General features: G+C 58.7%; 1 protein-coding gene across 3 annotated transcripts in view; it reads left to right on the top strand.

The window, feature by feature from the left end:
• Window positions 1-14130, top strand: part of Inpp5a (inositol polyphosphate-5-phosphatase A) — a 172506-nt gene that overhangs the window by 155986 nt on the left and 2390 nt on the right. The window contains exons 10-14 of one of the 3 annotated variants that reach the window (XM_048338004.1): window positions 728-823; window positions 952-1026; window positions 4867-4940; window positions 11898-12009; window positions 14062-14130. In XM_048338004.1, coding sequence (XP_048193961.1) covers window positions 728-823; window positions 952-1026; window positions 4867-4940; window positions 11898-12009; window positions 14062-14130 — 426 coding nt within the window. Of the gene's footprint in view, window positions 1-727; window positions 824-948; window positions 1027-4866; window positions 4941-11897; window positions 12010-14061 lie in introns of all 3 variants that reach the window. The other 2 variants (XM_048338003.1, XM_048338005.1) reach the window with 2 other exon arrangements.

Below are 14130 nucleotides of genomic sequence, written 5' to 3'. Positions count from 1 at the left end.
CACCTGCTCCGACCATCACCCCAGACCAGCCTCGGGTCACCTGCTCAGACCATCACCCCACACCAGCCTCGGGTCACCTGCTCAGACCATCACCCCACACCAGCCTCGGGTCACCTGATCAGACCATCACCCCAGACCAGCCGCGGGTCACCTGGTCAGACCATCACCCCACACCAGCCTCGGGTCACCTGATCAGACCATCACCCCAGACCAGCCTCGGGTCACCTGCTCAGACCATCACCCCAGACCAGCCTCGGGTCACCTGCTCCGACCATCACCCCAGACCAGCCTTGGGTCACCTGCTCAGACCTTCACCCCAGACCAGCCGCGGGTTACCTGCTCAGATCATCACCCCAGACCAGCCGCGGGTCACCTGCTCAGACCATCACCCCACACCAGCTGCGGGTCTTGTTTTACAGTTGTCAGAGCTGACAACGCATGGGGAGGCCCCGTGCTTCTCTGTGGCTGGGGTGTAGGCGCTGTGTCTCATTCTCTAGCTTTCGTGTAGGAGTGCGGGGCGCAGGGCAGTCGGCCTGTGTTCTGTGGGCTGCTCTACTCCGCCAGGGCCTGGCACGGCTGCCCGCTCCCACATGCCTCCTGGTGCGGGCCCGGTGAGGCTGCCACGTGGGGCCTCCTGGCCGGAGGCGTCGTGACACCCAGGTTTTATTGTCGGGGTGGTCCAGGCCCAGGGCGCAGGAGGCACTGAGTTCTCTCCCTGTCTTTCCAGACACTCTGCACAAAAGCCACGATGCAGACAGTCCGGGCCGCCGACACCAATGAAGTTGTGAAGTTAATATTTCGGGAGTCAGACAATGACCGGAAGGTGAGTGGCGGGTGGCCAGGGCTCCTGATGCAGGAAAGCCAGTGTTGTTCCTGGCCTGGGGAGTGGGGACTGTGGGGCGCACGGGGCACCTCCATGCCCTCGGCACTGAGGCCTCTCTGGCTTAGCAGGTTGTGCTCCAGTTGGAAAAGAAGCTCTTTGACTACTTTAACCAGGACGTCTTCCGGGACAACAATGGCACTGCGGTGAGTTTCTTCCCAGGCCTGTGCAGTTACCCCAGGAACTGAGGCAGAGCCAGGGTGCCAAGCGCTGCTAGCTCATGCCTGTCATCCTAGCTACTCAGGAGGCTGGGATCTGAGGATCATGGTTCTAAGCCAGCCCCGGCAGGAAAGTCTGTGAGACTCTGATCTCCAATTAAATCCCCCAAAAGCCAGAAAGGACTGTGACTCAAGTGGTAGAGCACTAGCCTTGAACACCTAAGTTTGGGGACAACACTCAGGCCCTGAGTTCAATCCCCGGGACCAGCGTGTGTGGTTCTTTTAGCAGATTGACTGCAATTGATCAACCTTGTTCCACTGTAAGTAGTAATGTTCTATGTGTGCCACATGGCATGTAAAAGAGTTAGTTTGAATACTCAGGAGAACTTCTTATTTTGATTCTAATATAAAAAAAGGTGGCTGAGTTGAACTAGAGGGAGGGTTTCTGCAGATGGTTTGGGGAGACGCTATGCTGAGGTGTTGTACAGTGTCTAAAGTGAACTGCCGAGAGCAGGCTGGGAAGCCCCGGTCTCAGGCAGCGTGTGCCTTTGCAGGCAGGGCCACGGGGTTTGGACAGGACTCGGGTGGGAGCTGGGCTGTCTGCTGGGGCCATCCAGCCCTGACGCGCGTGCGTCCAGAAACAGGCTCCCGCTGACATGGGAGCCGGCCCTGGAAGGGCCGTGTGTGAGAGAACTGGTCTCCCTTGCCCCCCTCAGCCAGGTGGGACAAGATAAACGGCCTAATGAGCACGGAGATCATCTCATCTTCATGGTCTGGTTAAACACGCGGCCTCACAAACACCGAAAACAAACTGCCCTGCGTAGATGGATGCGCCTGGGCCAGACTCTGCCCCAAAATCCATCGCATCCTTCATCAACCACCGGTCTTGTACTCGTCTGACAGAAATTTAATTCAAGCTGGCTCCTGAAAATAATTATTGTATTTTAAGAGTAGTAATCATTGGCTGGGACATGATTGAATGTGTCCATGCCTATTGACTTTTTCTATGATTTATAGCTTTGTTTAGTCGATATTCCCATCGAAATTGTATAATTAATTGTAAGTGTGGCTGTCAGGGCTGCAGGATGGAGTGCCCTGGTGAGGGTTTGGAGAGATTAAATTTCCCTTCGCTGTCCCAGGGCAGGGCTTGGGAATCTTGAGGTGCTGGGCCTGTTGGATGGAGATGTTGTCTGTGTGGTTAGCAACCACCCGGACTCCGGGCACATTGATTTTCTAGGCTCTTTTTTCTTTATCAGTGCAGCCTCTGCAGCAACGGTGGAATTTGTGCAGCTGGGACGCCCCTGACAGATACGTATGAGCAGCAGCTGCTTTATCATTGTCCATACACTGGCCTTGCTGCTTTTCACTTTGTAATCAAGAAGAATGTTTAAGATACATGTGAAATTGGTTACTGTGTTGGTGAAAAATCTCAAACAGATACAAATGATCAATTCAACAGAGAGGCAACGTAGTTTCCAGCCAGACGCTGCTGCACATCTGGCATTTCGTCCCAGTGGCAGCAGTGGCTTTAACTCGCATCATCTCATGTTGATGTGGAAGCCTGGAGCTTCCATACCATTCACGGGGTGAGGGTCCTGCCGACCTCCACTGTCAGTGGACCCCCTTCCACACGCAGAGCAGGCTTGCATCTCTCTGTGTGGCCATCACCATAACCTTCCCCGCTCCCACTAGATGTGGAGTCCAGGAGGGCAAAATTGCACTGGAGTTGTTAACAGCTAGCCCGCACTTGGCGCTCAGCTAAAGCCTGACACTTGTTCATTTTAGGGCTTTGTGTCTACGTGTGTTAGACAGTGACGGATGGTGAAGGCAGTGAGACCCAGGGTATCTCCGCTGGCCTGATCGGTCTTTGTGACGACGGGCAAGCACATGTGTGCTGGAGGCCTACAGGGTGGGCACACGACACGGAAGCCCACAGAGTCCTTCCCACTTCATTCCCCGTCATTTGCCGAAGTTGTGTTTATTAGAGCAGGTGTGCATATGTTTTTGTTTGCATCTGCTTTTTAGTTGGAAATTTCAGGCGGGCCCTCACAACTGTCCCTTTCATGGAGGGCAGTGTCCACTTTGGCATGTCAGGCCAAGGCCTGAGTGCAGCCCCAGCCACTTGAGGAGCGGCGCTGACCCTGGGCAGGCTTCCCAGTGGGCGGCTCTGCGACGTCAGAGGTGTCTCAGATGGATAGCACGCAATCGGGCAGGCTTACTTATTCTTAGCCTCACCTGAAGTTTTAAAGCAAAGCAAATGTATATGTGTGAACTCAGCGATGAGTGCCTGGGTTGCTGGGGGAAGCTCAGAGAGCGGCTCTGGTTGCCTGGTGGTCTCGATGGTGTTGCCGCGGCAGGATGTGGAGCTTTCTGTGTGCTCAGGATGGACTGAGAGGCCAGCTTCTGAGAGCATCCCTGCCTGCCGGCTGTGCGCGTCTGAGATGGAGGAGCCCCGGGGCAGCCTGTGCCCAGCCCACAGATCCTTCATGAGTCCTGACCCTTGTCTCCTAGATCCCCTTCAGTAGTCCAGGGTGAGGGGCACTGGCTGCTCCTTCTGCCCGGTTAGGCCAGCCACTCCTTGCAGAATTTGAGGAGTGGGTGCTTGTTGGGGCATCGGCTTGGCAGGTCCTGAGAGACTGCCCCTTTCTCCCGCCCTGGGGCTGCGTGGCTGTTAGCCACTCCTACTCCCTTCTGGGTCAGAACCGGAAGAGGCCCAAACCAGCCCCGCCTCTCACCTCGGAGCACGCACCTGTGTGTCAAAATGGCGCTGGCCGGGGCCCAGGGGGCGGTCCTGTGGGCTGTGATCTCCGCCTCTGGGGGAAGTTCCGTGACATCACTGTGAGGGACAGCCCAGATCAGCCTATCCCTAGTGACTCCAGATCCCTCCCCTTCCTGCCGCCATTACTGTCATATAAACCCCTCCCCTGAGCAAACCGGTGGATTTCCCAGAAGTTTTCCCGGGACAGCCCGCCTGTCCTGCCTCCTTATTCTTAGCGAGTGGGGGCGGGGGGGGGGGGGCGTCTCACGACCACACACGCCCAGGCTTGCACGTAGCCCTCACTCCAGCTTTGCCGTCTGCGGGACGGGCGGCTTACGCGCGAGGGTGAAAGGAGACTACACAGATGGTAACAAGGCCCGACAGGTGCTGGCCTGTAGCCAGCGGGGACTCACTAGGTCCAGCTGTAGCCAGGGCTGCCCAGGGCCCTTTCTAGAGTTGAAGCCTGGGTACTGTGTGAGGTTCTTGGGAATCTTCTTCAAAGCATAAAGAAACGAGAGGAGGAAGAGGAGCGTCTGTCTCCGCACCCCGTAACTTTGAGGTGAAACTCTGAAGTTGACAAGTAGAGAGTGCCTTGTCTGTTATTTCCTATCTCTGAGTCTTCCAAACAGCATCTCACTTTCATGTCGCTAGAAATTTCTAAGGCTGGTCTCGAACCATAGTCCTCCCCGTCTCTACCTCTTGAGTTGCTAGAATTACAGGCATGAGCCACTGCGCCCACCGGTGGGACTGTTTCAGAGTCGACCCTGCTCAGTCTGCGAGCTGTTCTGGCCCGGTGGGAGCTGCGTCATTTCTGCTGGAGAGCCCTGCTGGGGCCCCAAGTGAGCTGGGGACCTCCCTGCGCCTCGGGTGAGCGGTCGCCCACCTGCACACAGCCGCCACGCTGTCCAGCCAGGGGGCCCAGATCCTTCTGTGGTCTAGTGGCGGAGAGAACAGGCTTCCCACGGAGTGGCCGCCCCTCCTGGTTTCTGGGGTTACAGACCTCCCAACTGCAAAGACTACCGTGTCCCAGCGAGGACAACCAGTGATTTGATTTTCTTCCTTTCCTTTAGCTCTTGGAGTTTGACAAGGAGTTGTCTGTCTTCAAGGACAGACTGTATGAACTGGACATCTCATTTCCCCCCAGGTAAGGAGCACTGCCCTTGCTGACGTGGGCAGCCTTCCTGTCTTCCCTCTCAGGTGTAACTGTGTCAGTGCACACCTGTGCGTCTATGTGTGCACCTGTGCATCTCTACACACGTGCATCTCTGTGTGTGCACGTGTCTCTGCATCTCTGTGTAGTCTGTATGCATGTGTGCCTATGTTCAGGTGTATACATGTGTGTTTGTGTCTTGTGCACTTGTGTGCATGCATGCGTTGTGTATGACTTATACCTCCTCCCTCTCTTTCTATGGCCTGACAGCAATTAGCTACAGGTATTTTATAAATTCTGTAATCTTACTTTAAAATACTTTTTCAAGGCATATTATATTTGTTAGATTTGCACAAGTAGGGTTCTGGGAGCTGCAAGCTGTCATCTCTAGCTACTGCGCGGGGGAATAGGAAGGAGCTAGGTCCGTTTCTCAGGCAGGTGGGTGTTTACTGAATTTTGTTCTGATAGTTATGGAATCTTAGGTCTGTAGCAATCGCACTGGTTCTCTTTGGCCTCACTCAGAGGGTCATACCATAAAGAGGAGGGATCTAGTTGATGGTGACCATGAAGGGTGGTGGACCTGGCTCCCGTGGCTGTGTGTGCCATTCCTGAGAAGGGCCCTCCCTTGCCCACCGTTGGCGCTCAGGGACGGCTCCTGTCGGCAAGCAGGGCACAGGTGGCGACTCCCTGGGAACAGGATACCCTCATGGGAACTTCCTGAGGCAGGGACACTGTCATGGCACAGAACAGGGACACCGTGGTGACTCAGGCCTCACTGTCCTCCGAGGACAGAGACGTTGTTGTGGCACAATCCTCAGTGAGCCCTTCTCATCTTCCTTTTCCTTCCTCAGATCCCATGACAGTAAAATTCCCATCAGTGGAAACGCCAGCACAGGTGACACACCTGGCCTTCCCAGGATGTTCCTCAGTGCTCATATCTTGTCCCACGAACCCCAGAGTCTGGATTTCCCATGCGCAGTGTTGGCTTCGTAAGCACACGCTGCTTGGTCCGCGCCTGTGTGGGCCCCAGGCCTGCCCAGCCGGTGCCGCCTGGCTCTGTGCCGGTGCCACTCCTTTTCCACCGTGACCTTCAACTTGTGGTGCAGCACTAGCACCGTGGAACTCACGTGTTGTGATGCTGTGAGCACAGGTTTGCTTCTGAACCCCCAGGAGCCCGCCCGGCAGGCCCCAGGCTCTAGCCCGTGCCGCACACAGCCACGGTCAGCGCAGGCGGACTCTGGGATGGAAGTGGAGTGTCTGAGCGTGAATTGTCAGGGCTGTGCCGCTGCAGGAACCAATCTAAAACGCCCGCATTTCCCCCATGGGCTCCCCCCAGGCAGCGCGTGGTGTCTGGCACGTTTGCACTCGCGTGTGAAGCTGACGGGGGGGGGGGGGGGGGGGGGGAGTGAGACGTTTAAGTGTCTGCTGTCATTCAGAGCTCCTCAGAGTTCTTAACCTGGAGAGTGTTGAACAGCAAGCAGGAGAGTGTCATTACCGAAGAAACTGTAGAATAAGCCGATGCCGTAGCTTTGGGGAAAGACAAGACAGTCTAGCACAGAGGCAACCATCTGTTTAATGGACATGGGTATTAAAGTCAAGGCCTAGCAGGCCCTTTCCAGACTTTCTTTGGGCTGGGATTTAAGAACTCCTCTGTCTCGGTTTGAGTCTGTGAGGCAATAAAAATGACCTATGTCGCATTGGTGTGGTAGGGCAAGCGTTCAGGCTCAGGCTGGGCGGCGAGGGCCGGGGTGGGGCACGAGGGCGGGCGGCCAGGGCGGGGCGGGAGACACGGGCTGGCTATGCTGAGCCTTGCTTGTGATATGGAGACAGGTGCTGAGGACTAGAGTCAGCGAAGTGACAGCACACCGGGCGCCACACTGAGGGGCGCCAGGGGAGACTCCTGTCTCTAGTTCCCTGCCACTAGGGTGCCACTGAACTACCAGATTCTTCCACTTCATAGTTCCAGTGTTGCCACAGTTCTTATTGCTCAGTTCTTTTTCTTTGGTTTTAGGGGTTTGGTTTTAGGAAGACTATAGTTTGATGCCAACCCAGGCAGGAAAGTCTGTGAGACTCTTGTCTCCAGTTAACCACCAAAAGAAAGCCAGAAGTGGAGCCGTGGTTAAAGGAATAAAGCACTAGCCTTGGGCAAACCAGCTCGAGGACAACACCTAGGTCCTGAGTTCAAGCAGCACCCTAAAACAAACATATGTGTCTGTTCACTGAGAATGGGCCTCCTGTGAGTGTAGGCATGGTTTTAGCAGTGCACTTGCTGCGGGCACGTGTGTGAAGAACACTGTGATCGTGAATTGCCCTGTGTGCCGATGCCTTCAAGGATCTGTGTTGCAGAGGAGCAGCACAGGGGCTGGAGAGAGAGCCAGTGCATCTTTGCAGGTGAAATCAGACGAGGGCTCTGCCCAGATCTGCCTGCAGAAATAGAACTTCCCCCGTCTCCCTGCTTTCTCCTGAGAACACAGCACAGCCCCTTGCTCTCCCTCTTGAGGAGAGGGTAGACTGGGCTGGCTCCCTTTTCCTCCCCCCTGCCCTGCAGTACTCAAACACAACCAGCTTTGTGGCTACCAGGCTGTGGTTAGGCTATCTGAGTCCAGCCGCCAGGCCTGGGCCGAGCCTTGTCACCGGGGCTGGGCCAGCCACAAGCAAACAATCGGCCAGGAAAGGGGCCACTACCCACATCCTGAGGGACTGTGCAGGGCAAAGAGGAGTGGAGGTGGTGCAGCTGAGGAGCACAGGTGGGCAATTGTTAATTTTATCACCACTGCAATTAATTACAGTGATTATTCCGGGAGCTGAACAAGGCCGAGATAGGGCGACTTGTCCTGTGGTGCCCTGAGTGGGTTTGCTTCCAGATAAGTGGCGTGCATTGTTGCCTGCATTAATCATAGGCGGACAGGCTCTGTGTACAGGAGGGAATGAAACCCACAGCCTCGGGACCCCGATGGCCTCCCAGGCAGTGTCAGCTTCCGTTCTTTGAGTGTCAGGTGTCCATGACAGAGAGCGCCCTGGCCTATGTCCGGTCAGAACACCCATCTATCTGTGGACATTGCCGTGGCAGCCAGGACCCTTCCTAAGCCCCAACAGTGTTATGGGCACACGGGACCTAGATTCCTCTAGGTATGGCTGGGTCTAAGGTCTACACAGGAAATCCATTTCCTGTCTCTGCTGGCCTGTGACTTGGGGACCCTGTGTGTCCTGGTAACCTCCTCTTGAGGCCTGTGCTTATTCACAGACAGGAGGAGCCAGGACAAACTCTCACGCTCGGCACTGTCCACAAATACATTCAAAAAGTGGGCTGCAGAGCCAAGTGTAGTGGCCATGACTGTAATCCTTGCTACTCAGGAGGTGGCCGAATGAAGATTGGGAATTTGAGACTACCCCAGGCAAAGTTCACAAGACCTTGTCTTAAAAGTATATATGCCGAAGACTCGGGGCCCTGGATTTCATTCCCAGTACTGCAAAGTAATAATAATAATAATAATAGGAAGAGGAGGAGGCAGGGACGAGGAGGTGGAAGCAGCAGCCTCCACGGTGTTTCAGACCCCAGACTCTTGCTCTGGGGTGTGTGCTGGTGCTGCTTCCCACAAGGTCCGCAGGCCAGTAGGCCCTCCGTGTCTTCTTTTGGTTCTGACAGCATCAGAGCTGTGCCGAGGGGAGATGAGTGTTGGAAGAGCATGGCGTCAGTTCAGTACCATTTCCTTCCAAATTGGCATCTCGCAGCGAGGTGTTTTAGGTTGGGCTCGGTGGGCCACCGTCACCAGTATGTGAGGTGCACACCAGACCCCTGTCTGAAGACAGCCAGGGGACAGCCATGGGGGCAGAGGCGGGGCATGGGGGGCAGAGGCGGGGCGGGGCTCCCATGGGCCTCGCCGGGATGCTGCAGGCAGCCCCAGCAGGTGAAGTGCGAGGCCCCCTGTGGTGTGGAGACAGGTCAGGAGCGGTGCCCAGTGCCCCAGCGCTGCGTAGCTGCCTAGCCCCGTGCAGACTGCCCAGCCCACCTGTGGAAGCCCTGCTGCCCTCACCCCGCTTGCTGCACCCTTGCCGTGCCTGCGTGGGGCTCCAGCTGCTGCGCGTCCCTCCGTCTTGGAAGCGAGGCAGACACCCATCCTGTCCCTTTCACTGACACGCTGCCCTTCCTGCTGCAGGTTCTCTGCTCCCGTGTGGGGCCAGACCTGCATCCCAGCCAGGCAGCTTCTGCCAGGGTCAGGGTTCCTTTCTCCGTAGCCCGTGCTCAGGTGGATAGACACGTGACAAAGATAACCTGTCATTTCAGTATTCTTTAAAAGTACCGTGGGAGCAAGCCCTGGGTAACGTTGATAGTTCTCTGCGAGACCAAGGCCACAGTTCCTGTGAATGTTTGTGGGCTCCCCCTAGGCGAATCGGCAGGAAGCTCACCCTGCAAGGTATCCCCGTGTCCCCGTGATGGAGGCCAGGGCGGGAGCAGGTGCACCCTGCCAGCAAGGGGTCACCGTGTCTTGATGACAGAGGCCCAGACCAGCAAGAATGCAGCTGGATCTGCAGGTGCTGGACCCCTCCCACACCCTGAGGCCCACAGTTAACCCTGACAGGATCTCTGACAGCTTCAGGCTGGAAAACAGACTCATTCCTCCTGCTCAAGACAGCAGGACTTGTGTGGCTAAACACCCTCCTCCACACTGCTGGCTTTGAACTGACCTGAGAGAGCCGTGAGGGGTGTAGACACAGAAGGCCATAGGAGGCACCGTGGGCACCCATGGATAGGGACAGCAGAAGTAGGCAGAGGGCCCACAATGCCTTCCCCAGGCTGGACTTGGCAAAGTGCCCTCTCTAGGCTGGTTGTTCTCAGTGGAGCTCACTTATTACTACAGTGTAGTCTAAGCAAAAAGCCCATGTGGGATGAATTTGTAATCCTCAAGTCAGCCTCTGAGGTGGCTCTGCACTCTCTGCTCTGAGGTGGTGCTGCACCTGCTCTGAGATGCACTGGCGTGGCTCTGGGGTGGCGCTGCACCTGCTCTGAGATGCACTGGCGTGGCTCTGGGGTGGCACTGCACCTGCTCTGAGATGCACTGGCGTGGCTCTGGGGTGGCGGGCGCTGCACCTGCTCTGAGATGCACTGGCGTGGCTCTGAGGTGGCAGGCGCTGCACCTGCTCTGAGATGCACTGGCGTGGCTCTGGGGTGGCACTGCACCTGCTCTGAGATGCACTGGCGTGGCTCTGGGGTGGCGGGCGCTGCACCTGCTCTGAGATGCACTGGCGTGGCTCTGAGGTGGCAGGCGCTGCACCTGCTCTGAGATGCACTGGCGTGGCTCTGGGGTGGCGCTGCACCTGCTCTGAGATGCACTGGCGTGGCTCTGGGGTGGCGCTGCACCTGCTCTGAGATGCACTGGCGTGGCTCTGAGGTGGCAGGCACTGCACCTGCTCTGAGATGCACTGGCGTGGCTCTGAGGTGGCAGGCACTGCACCTGCTCTGAGATGCACTGGCGTGGCTCTGGGGTGGCGGGCGCTGCACCTGCTCTGAGATGCACTGGCGTGGCTCTGGGGTGGTGCTGCACCTGCTCTGAGATGCACTGGCGTGGCTCTGGGGTGGCGGGCGCTGCACCTGCTCTGAGATGCACTGGCGTGGCTCTGGGGTGGCGGGCGCTGCACCTGCTCTGAGATGCACTGGCGTGGCTCTGGGGTGGCGGGCGCTGCACCTGCTCTGAGATGCACTGGCGTGGCTCTGGGGTGGCGTTGCACCTGCTCTGAGATGCACTGGCGTGGCTCTGGGGTGGCGTTGCACCTGCTCTGAGATGCACTGGCGTGGCTCTGGGGTGGCGGGCGCTGCACCTGCTCTGAGATGCACTGGCGTGGCTCTGAGGTGGCGCTGCACCTGCTCTGAGATGCACTGGCGTGGCTCTGAGGTGGCAGGCGCTGCACCTGCTCTGAGATGCACTGGCGTGGCTCTGGGGTGGCGGGCGCTGCACCTGCTCTGAGATGCACTGGCGTGGCTCTGGGGTGGCGCTGCACCTGCTCTGAGATGCACTGGCGTGGCTCTGAGGTGGCAGGCGCTGCACCTGCTCTGAGATGCACTGGCGTGGCTCTGGGGTGGCGGGCGCTGCACCTGCTCTGAGATGCACTGGCGTGGCTCTGGGGTGGCGTTGCACCTGCTCTGAGATGCACTGGCGTGGCTCTGGGGTGGCGTTGCACCTGCTCTGAGATGCACTGGCGTGGCTCTGGGGTGGCGCTGCACCTGCTCTGAGATGCACTGGCGTGGCTCTGGGGTGGCGGGCGCTGCACCTGCTCTGAGATGCACTGGCGTGGCTCTGAGGTGGCGCTGCACCTGCTCTGAGATGCACTGGCGTGGCTCTGGGGTGGCGCTGCATTCATTTGTGAGAAGGCATTATGTCCTGAGCCAGGACCGTCCACTCCAGACAGGTGGTCTCCTCAGATCTGGATTGTCCGTGTGGGTGAGGAATCCACTCAGGACCCGTGGTGCATGGGGATGAGCAGGGGGGCCGTCCAGGGCCAGGATGAGCTATGCCAGGATGACCACAGGGGCGGGTGGTGGGTACCTGTGAAATCAGCAGGATGGATGAGGTGGGGCAGGCTCACCGTGATGGTCAGAAGACCAGGCAGGAAGGCCGGCAGGCATCAGCTGCAGGGGTGAGAACCCTGTCTTCAAAGGGCCGGACAGGGCCTGAGGGACAGCGAGCCATGGATAGTCTTGCCCCTTGTCCTGTCTGCCCGGGGTTGTGGCTGGAGCCTCAGGAGCCTGCCCGACAGGAACTGCAGTCCACAGAGCGAGTGGACACACGGCTCTGAAGGGCCTGAGCTGCCTGTGGCTGCACTGGGGTGAAGACAGGTTGTGGCAGAGCTGCGGGAGAGGTGTCCACGTGTGCCCTTCCCTTGGACATCATGGTCCTTCTGGACTTGAGGATGGCTGGTGCCAGCGGTCCTAAAACGTCCTCCTTGTCTCCACAGCTACCCGTACAGTGAGGACTCCAGCCAGGGCCAGCAGTACATGAACACCCGCTGCCCGGCATGGTGTGACCGCATCCTCATGTCCCTGTCTGCCAAGGAGCTGGTGCTCAAGGTGAGTGGAGGCTGAGGGCCGGCCTCACGGCAAGTGGGGCGACCACCCCGCCCCTCGGTGCTCCGGGATACACCCGGGCCTCACGCTGAGAGGAGCCGGCCTGAGGAAAATGTTGCCTCGGCCTGCGTATGCTCAGGCCCGGTGGGGTCACCATCCTACAGTCGCTGAGATCTGAGGAGCCGTAGCCTGGGACGGGTGGCAGGAACCTTGGCCCTCGTCCCTTCTCAGATTGTGAAAACCGGGCTCGTGTCTGGGCTGGACGAGCCTGGGTGGACCGCGGCATTCACGGAAAGCCTCCCAGCACTCAACACTGGGAGCTTCCCCAACTTCCTAGGGTTTCCAGGGAGTTCCATGCCCGCTCCTGCTCAAACATAAAGGGTGTTTTTAGAAGCGCCCGTCTGTGGCAGCTTGTTGGCCCATGCATGGTGGAGCACCGCAGCACAGGGACCGCTGCCTGCCGCTCACTGTGCACAGCTAAGGGTCCAACCCAGGCCCGCACCAGAGGTTAGGAGGAGGCAGGAGATGGAGGTAGCCTTGAGCTGGGAACTCGGTGTGCTCCAGCGCCCTGTCCCCACTGCCCAGGCCCAGGACGTCCGAGAGCTCCCTGACGAGCCCTGCCACTGGCGCCATGCCCAGTCAGGTTCCACTTGCCCTGAGTTTCTCCATCTGTCCCCATGACAAACGTGGCACAGTGTGCACCAGCTTGTGGGCAGCCTCCACGCTGCTCCCCCAGCCCTGGAGGGCTCCGGCAGTGGAGCGGACCTATCCACAGGGGGCGATGGAGGCAGGAGGGTGCAGTCACCCCTTGGATCTGTAGGGACCTCGGGTGAGGGGAGGGCCTGTCCCGTACCGCGTGCAGAAGGCGGGTGGTGGACTCCTACGCCGGCTGGCTCGCCGTGGGTCGCTTGCCCGGCCTGGGAACCGAGGGCGAAGCCGGCCTGGCTCTCGAGGGGCCGCCTCGGGAGCTGGAGTCCCGCAGGCCCGGCCCCGGGGCTCCCGGCAGGCAGCGGGCGTGACGGTGCGAGCAGACGGTGCCGTGAGCAGCCTCCGAGGCGCCATCCATCATGCCACGCTCCGGTGCCCCCGCGTGTTCCTTCCCGCGCACGGGAGGCGGCGCGGCGCGGCCCGGTGAGGAGCACGCAGCCGGGCGTGCCTGGGTCCTGCCTGTGCCCCGCTGTCATTTGTTCATCTGTCCAAAGACGATGCCGTTGAAAACGCACCATGTTATGCTGCCTTTGTAAATTACCGCGCCGCGTTTGATGAATGATCCCGCCCTTCCCAGGAGCGGCCTGCGCGCCTGCGAGACGGGAAGGCGTTCGTGCATGCGGTGCCGGAGGTTGCGTTTTCATACTTTCTGGCAGGAAACCGTGCTGGAAAGTAAATCTGACCTTAAGCTTCCTACTGCGTTAAAGATAATTCAATTTTAACTTTATCGTCTTGGATGCTTCCGCGGTAGATATAAAACTTCAGCCTGTTCAGGGCTGACTGATTACCAGCAGCAAACCCTGACCCTTGCCTCAAATGCAGAAGCCTGCCGGTGTGGAGGGAGCGTGGCTGGCGCTGCCCCTCGTGCCCACGGCGCTGTGGGTGTGGAGTCCTTGGCGTCCGTTCTCCTGCGGGCGGGGTTCTGGGTTAATAGGGCAGGCAGTCCAAAGCAAATATAAACAGAGAAAATGGGAGATAGATGAGTTGCTGCAGGTAAGTGAAGCGCCCTTGGAGGAGAAGCCCAGAGTGGCGCTGAGCACAGGGGGTGCGGGGCCCCCTCCCGGTATCCAGGAGCGTGTGCAGAGCAGAGCAGAGCAGCGACCGGGAGGCCCAGCCCCCAGCTCCCGGGTCACCTCTGTCCCGGGGCAGGGGCCATGGCGCTGGGGCCCTAAAGGTCGCCGTCCCCTCTAGGGCCAGCTCCCACCACCTGCCAGAGCCCAGTGGGCAGGGCGGGGGACGGCCCCCACCCTGCTTCCACTCTCTGTGCCCTGTAGCCCCTTCTGGTTGCCTCCTGGTGGCACCTGGCAGTGTCCCAGCCTCGCCACACTGCTCTCTGTTTGCTTCCAGTCAGAGAGCGAGGAGAAGGTAGCCACCTATGACCACATTGGGCCCAACGTCTGCATGGGAGACCACAAG

This window comes from Perognathus longimembris, chromosome 2 (assembly GCF_023159225.1).
Source record: "Perognathus longimembris pacificus isolate PPM17 chromosome 2, ASM2315922v1, whole genome shotgun sequence".
Classification (NCBI taxonomy): Eukaryota; Metazoa; Chordata; class Mammalia; order Rodentia; family Heteromyidae; genus Perognathus; species Perognathus longimembris.
The sequence above is the reverse complement of the archived record's forward strand: the minus strand, read 5'-3'. Positions and strand labels throughout refer to the sequence as shown.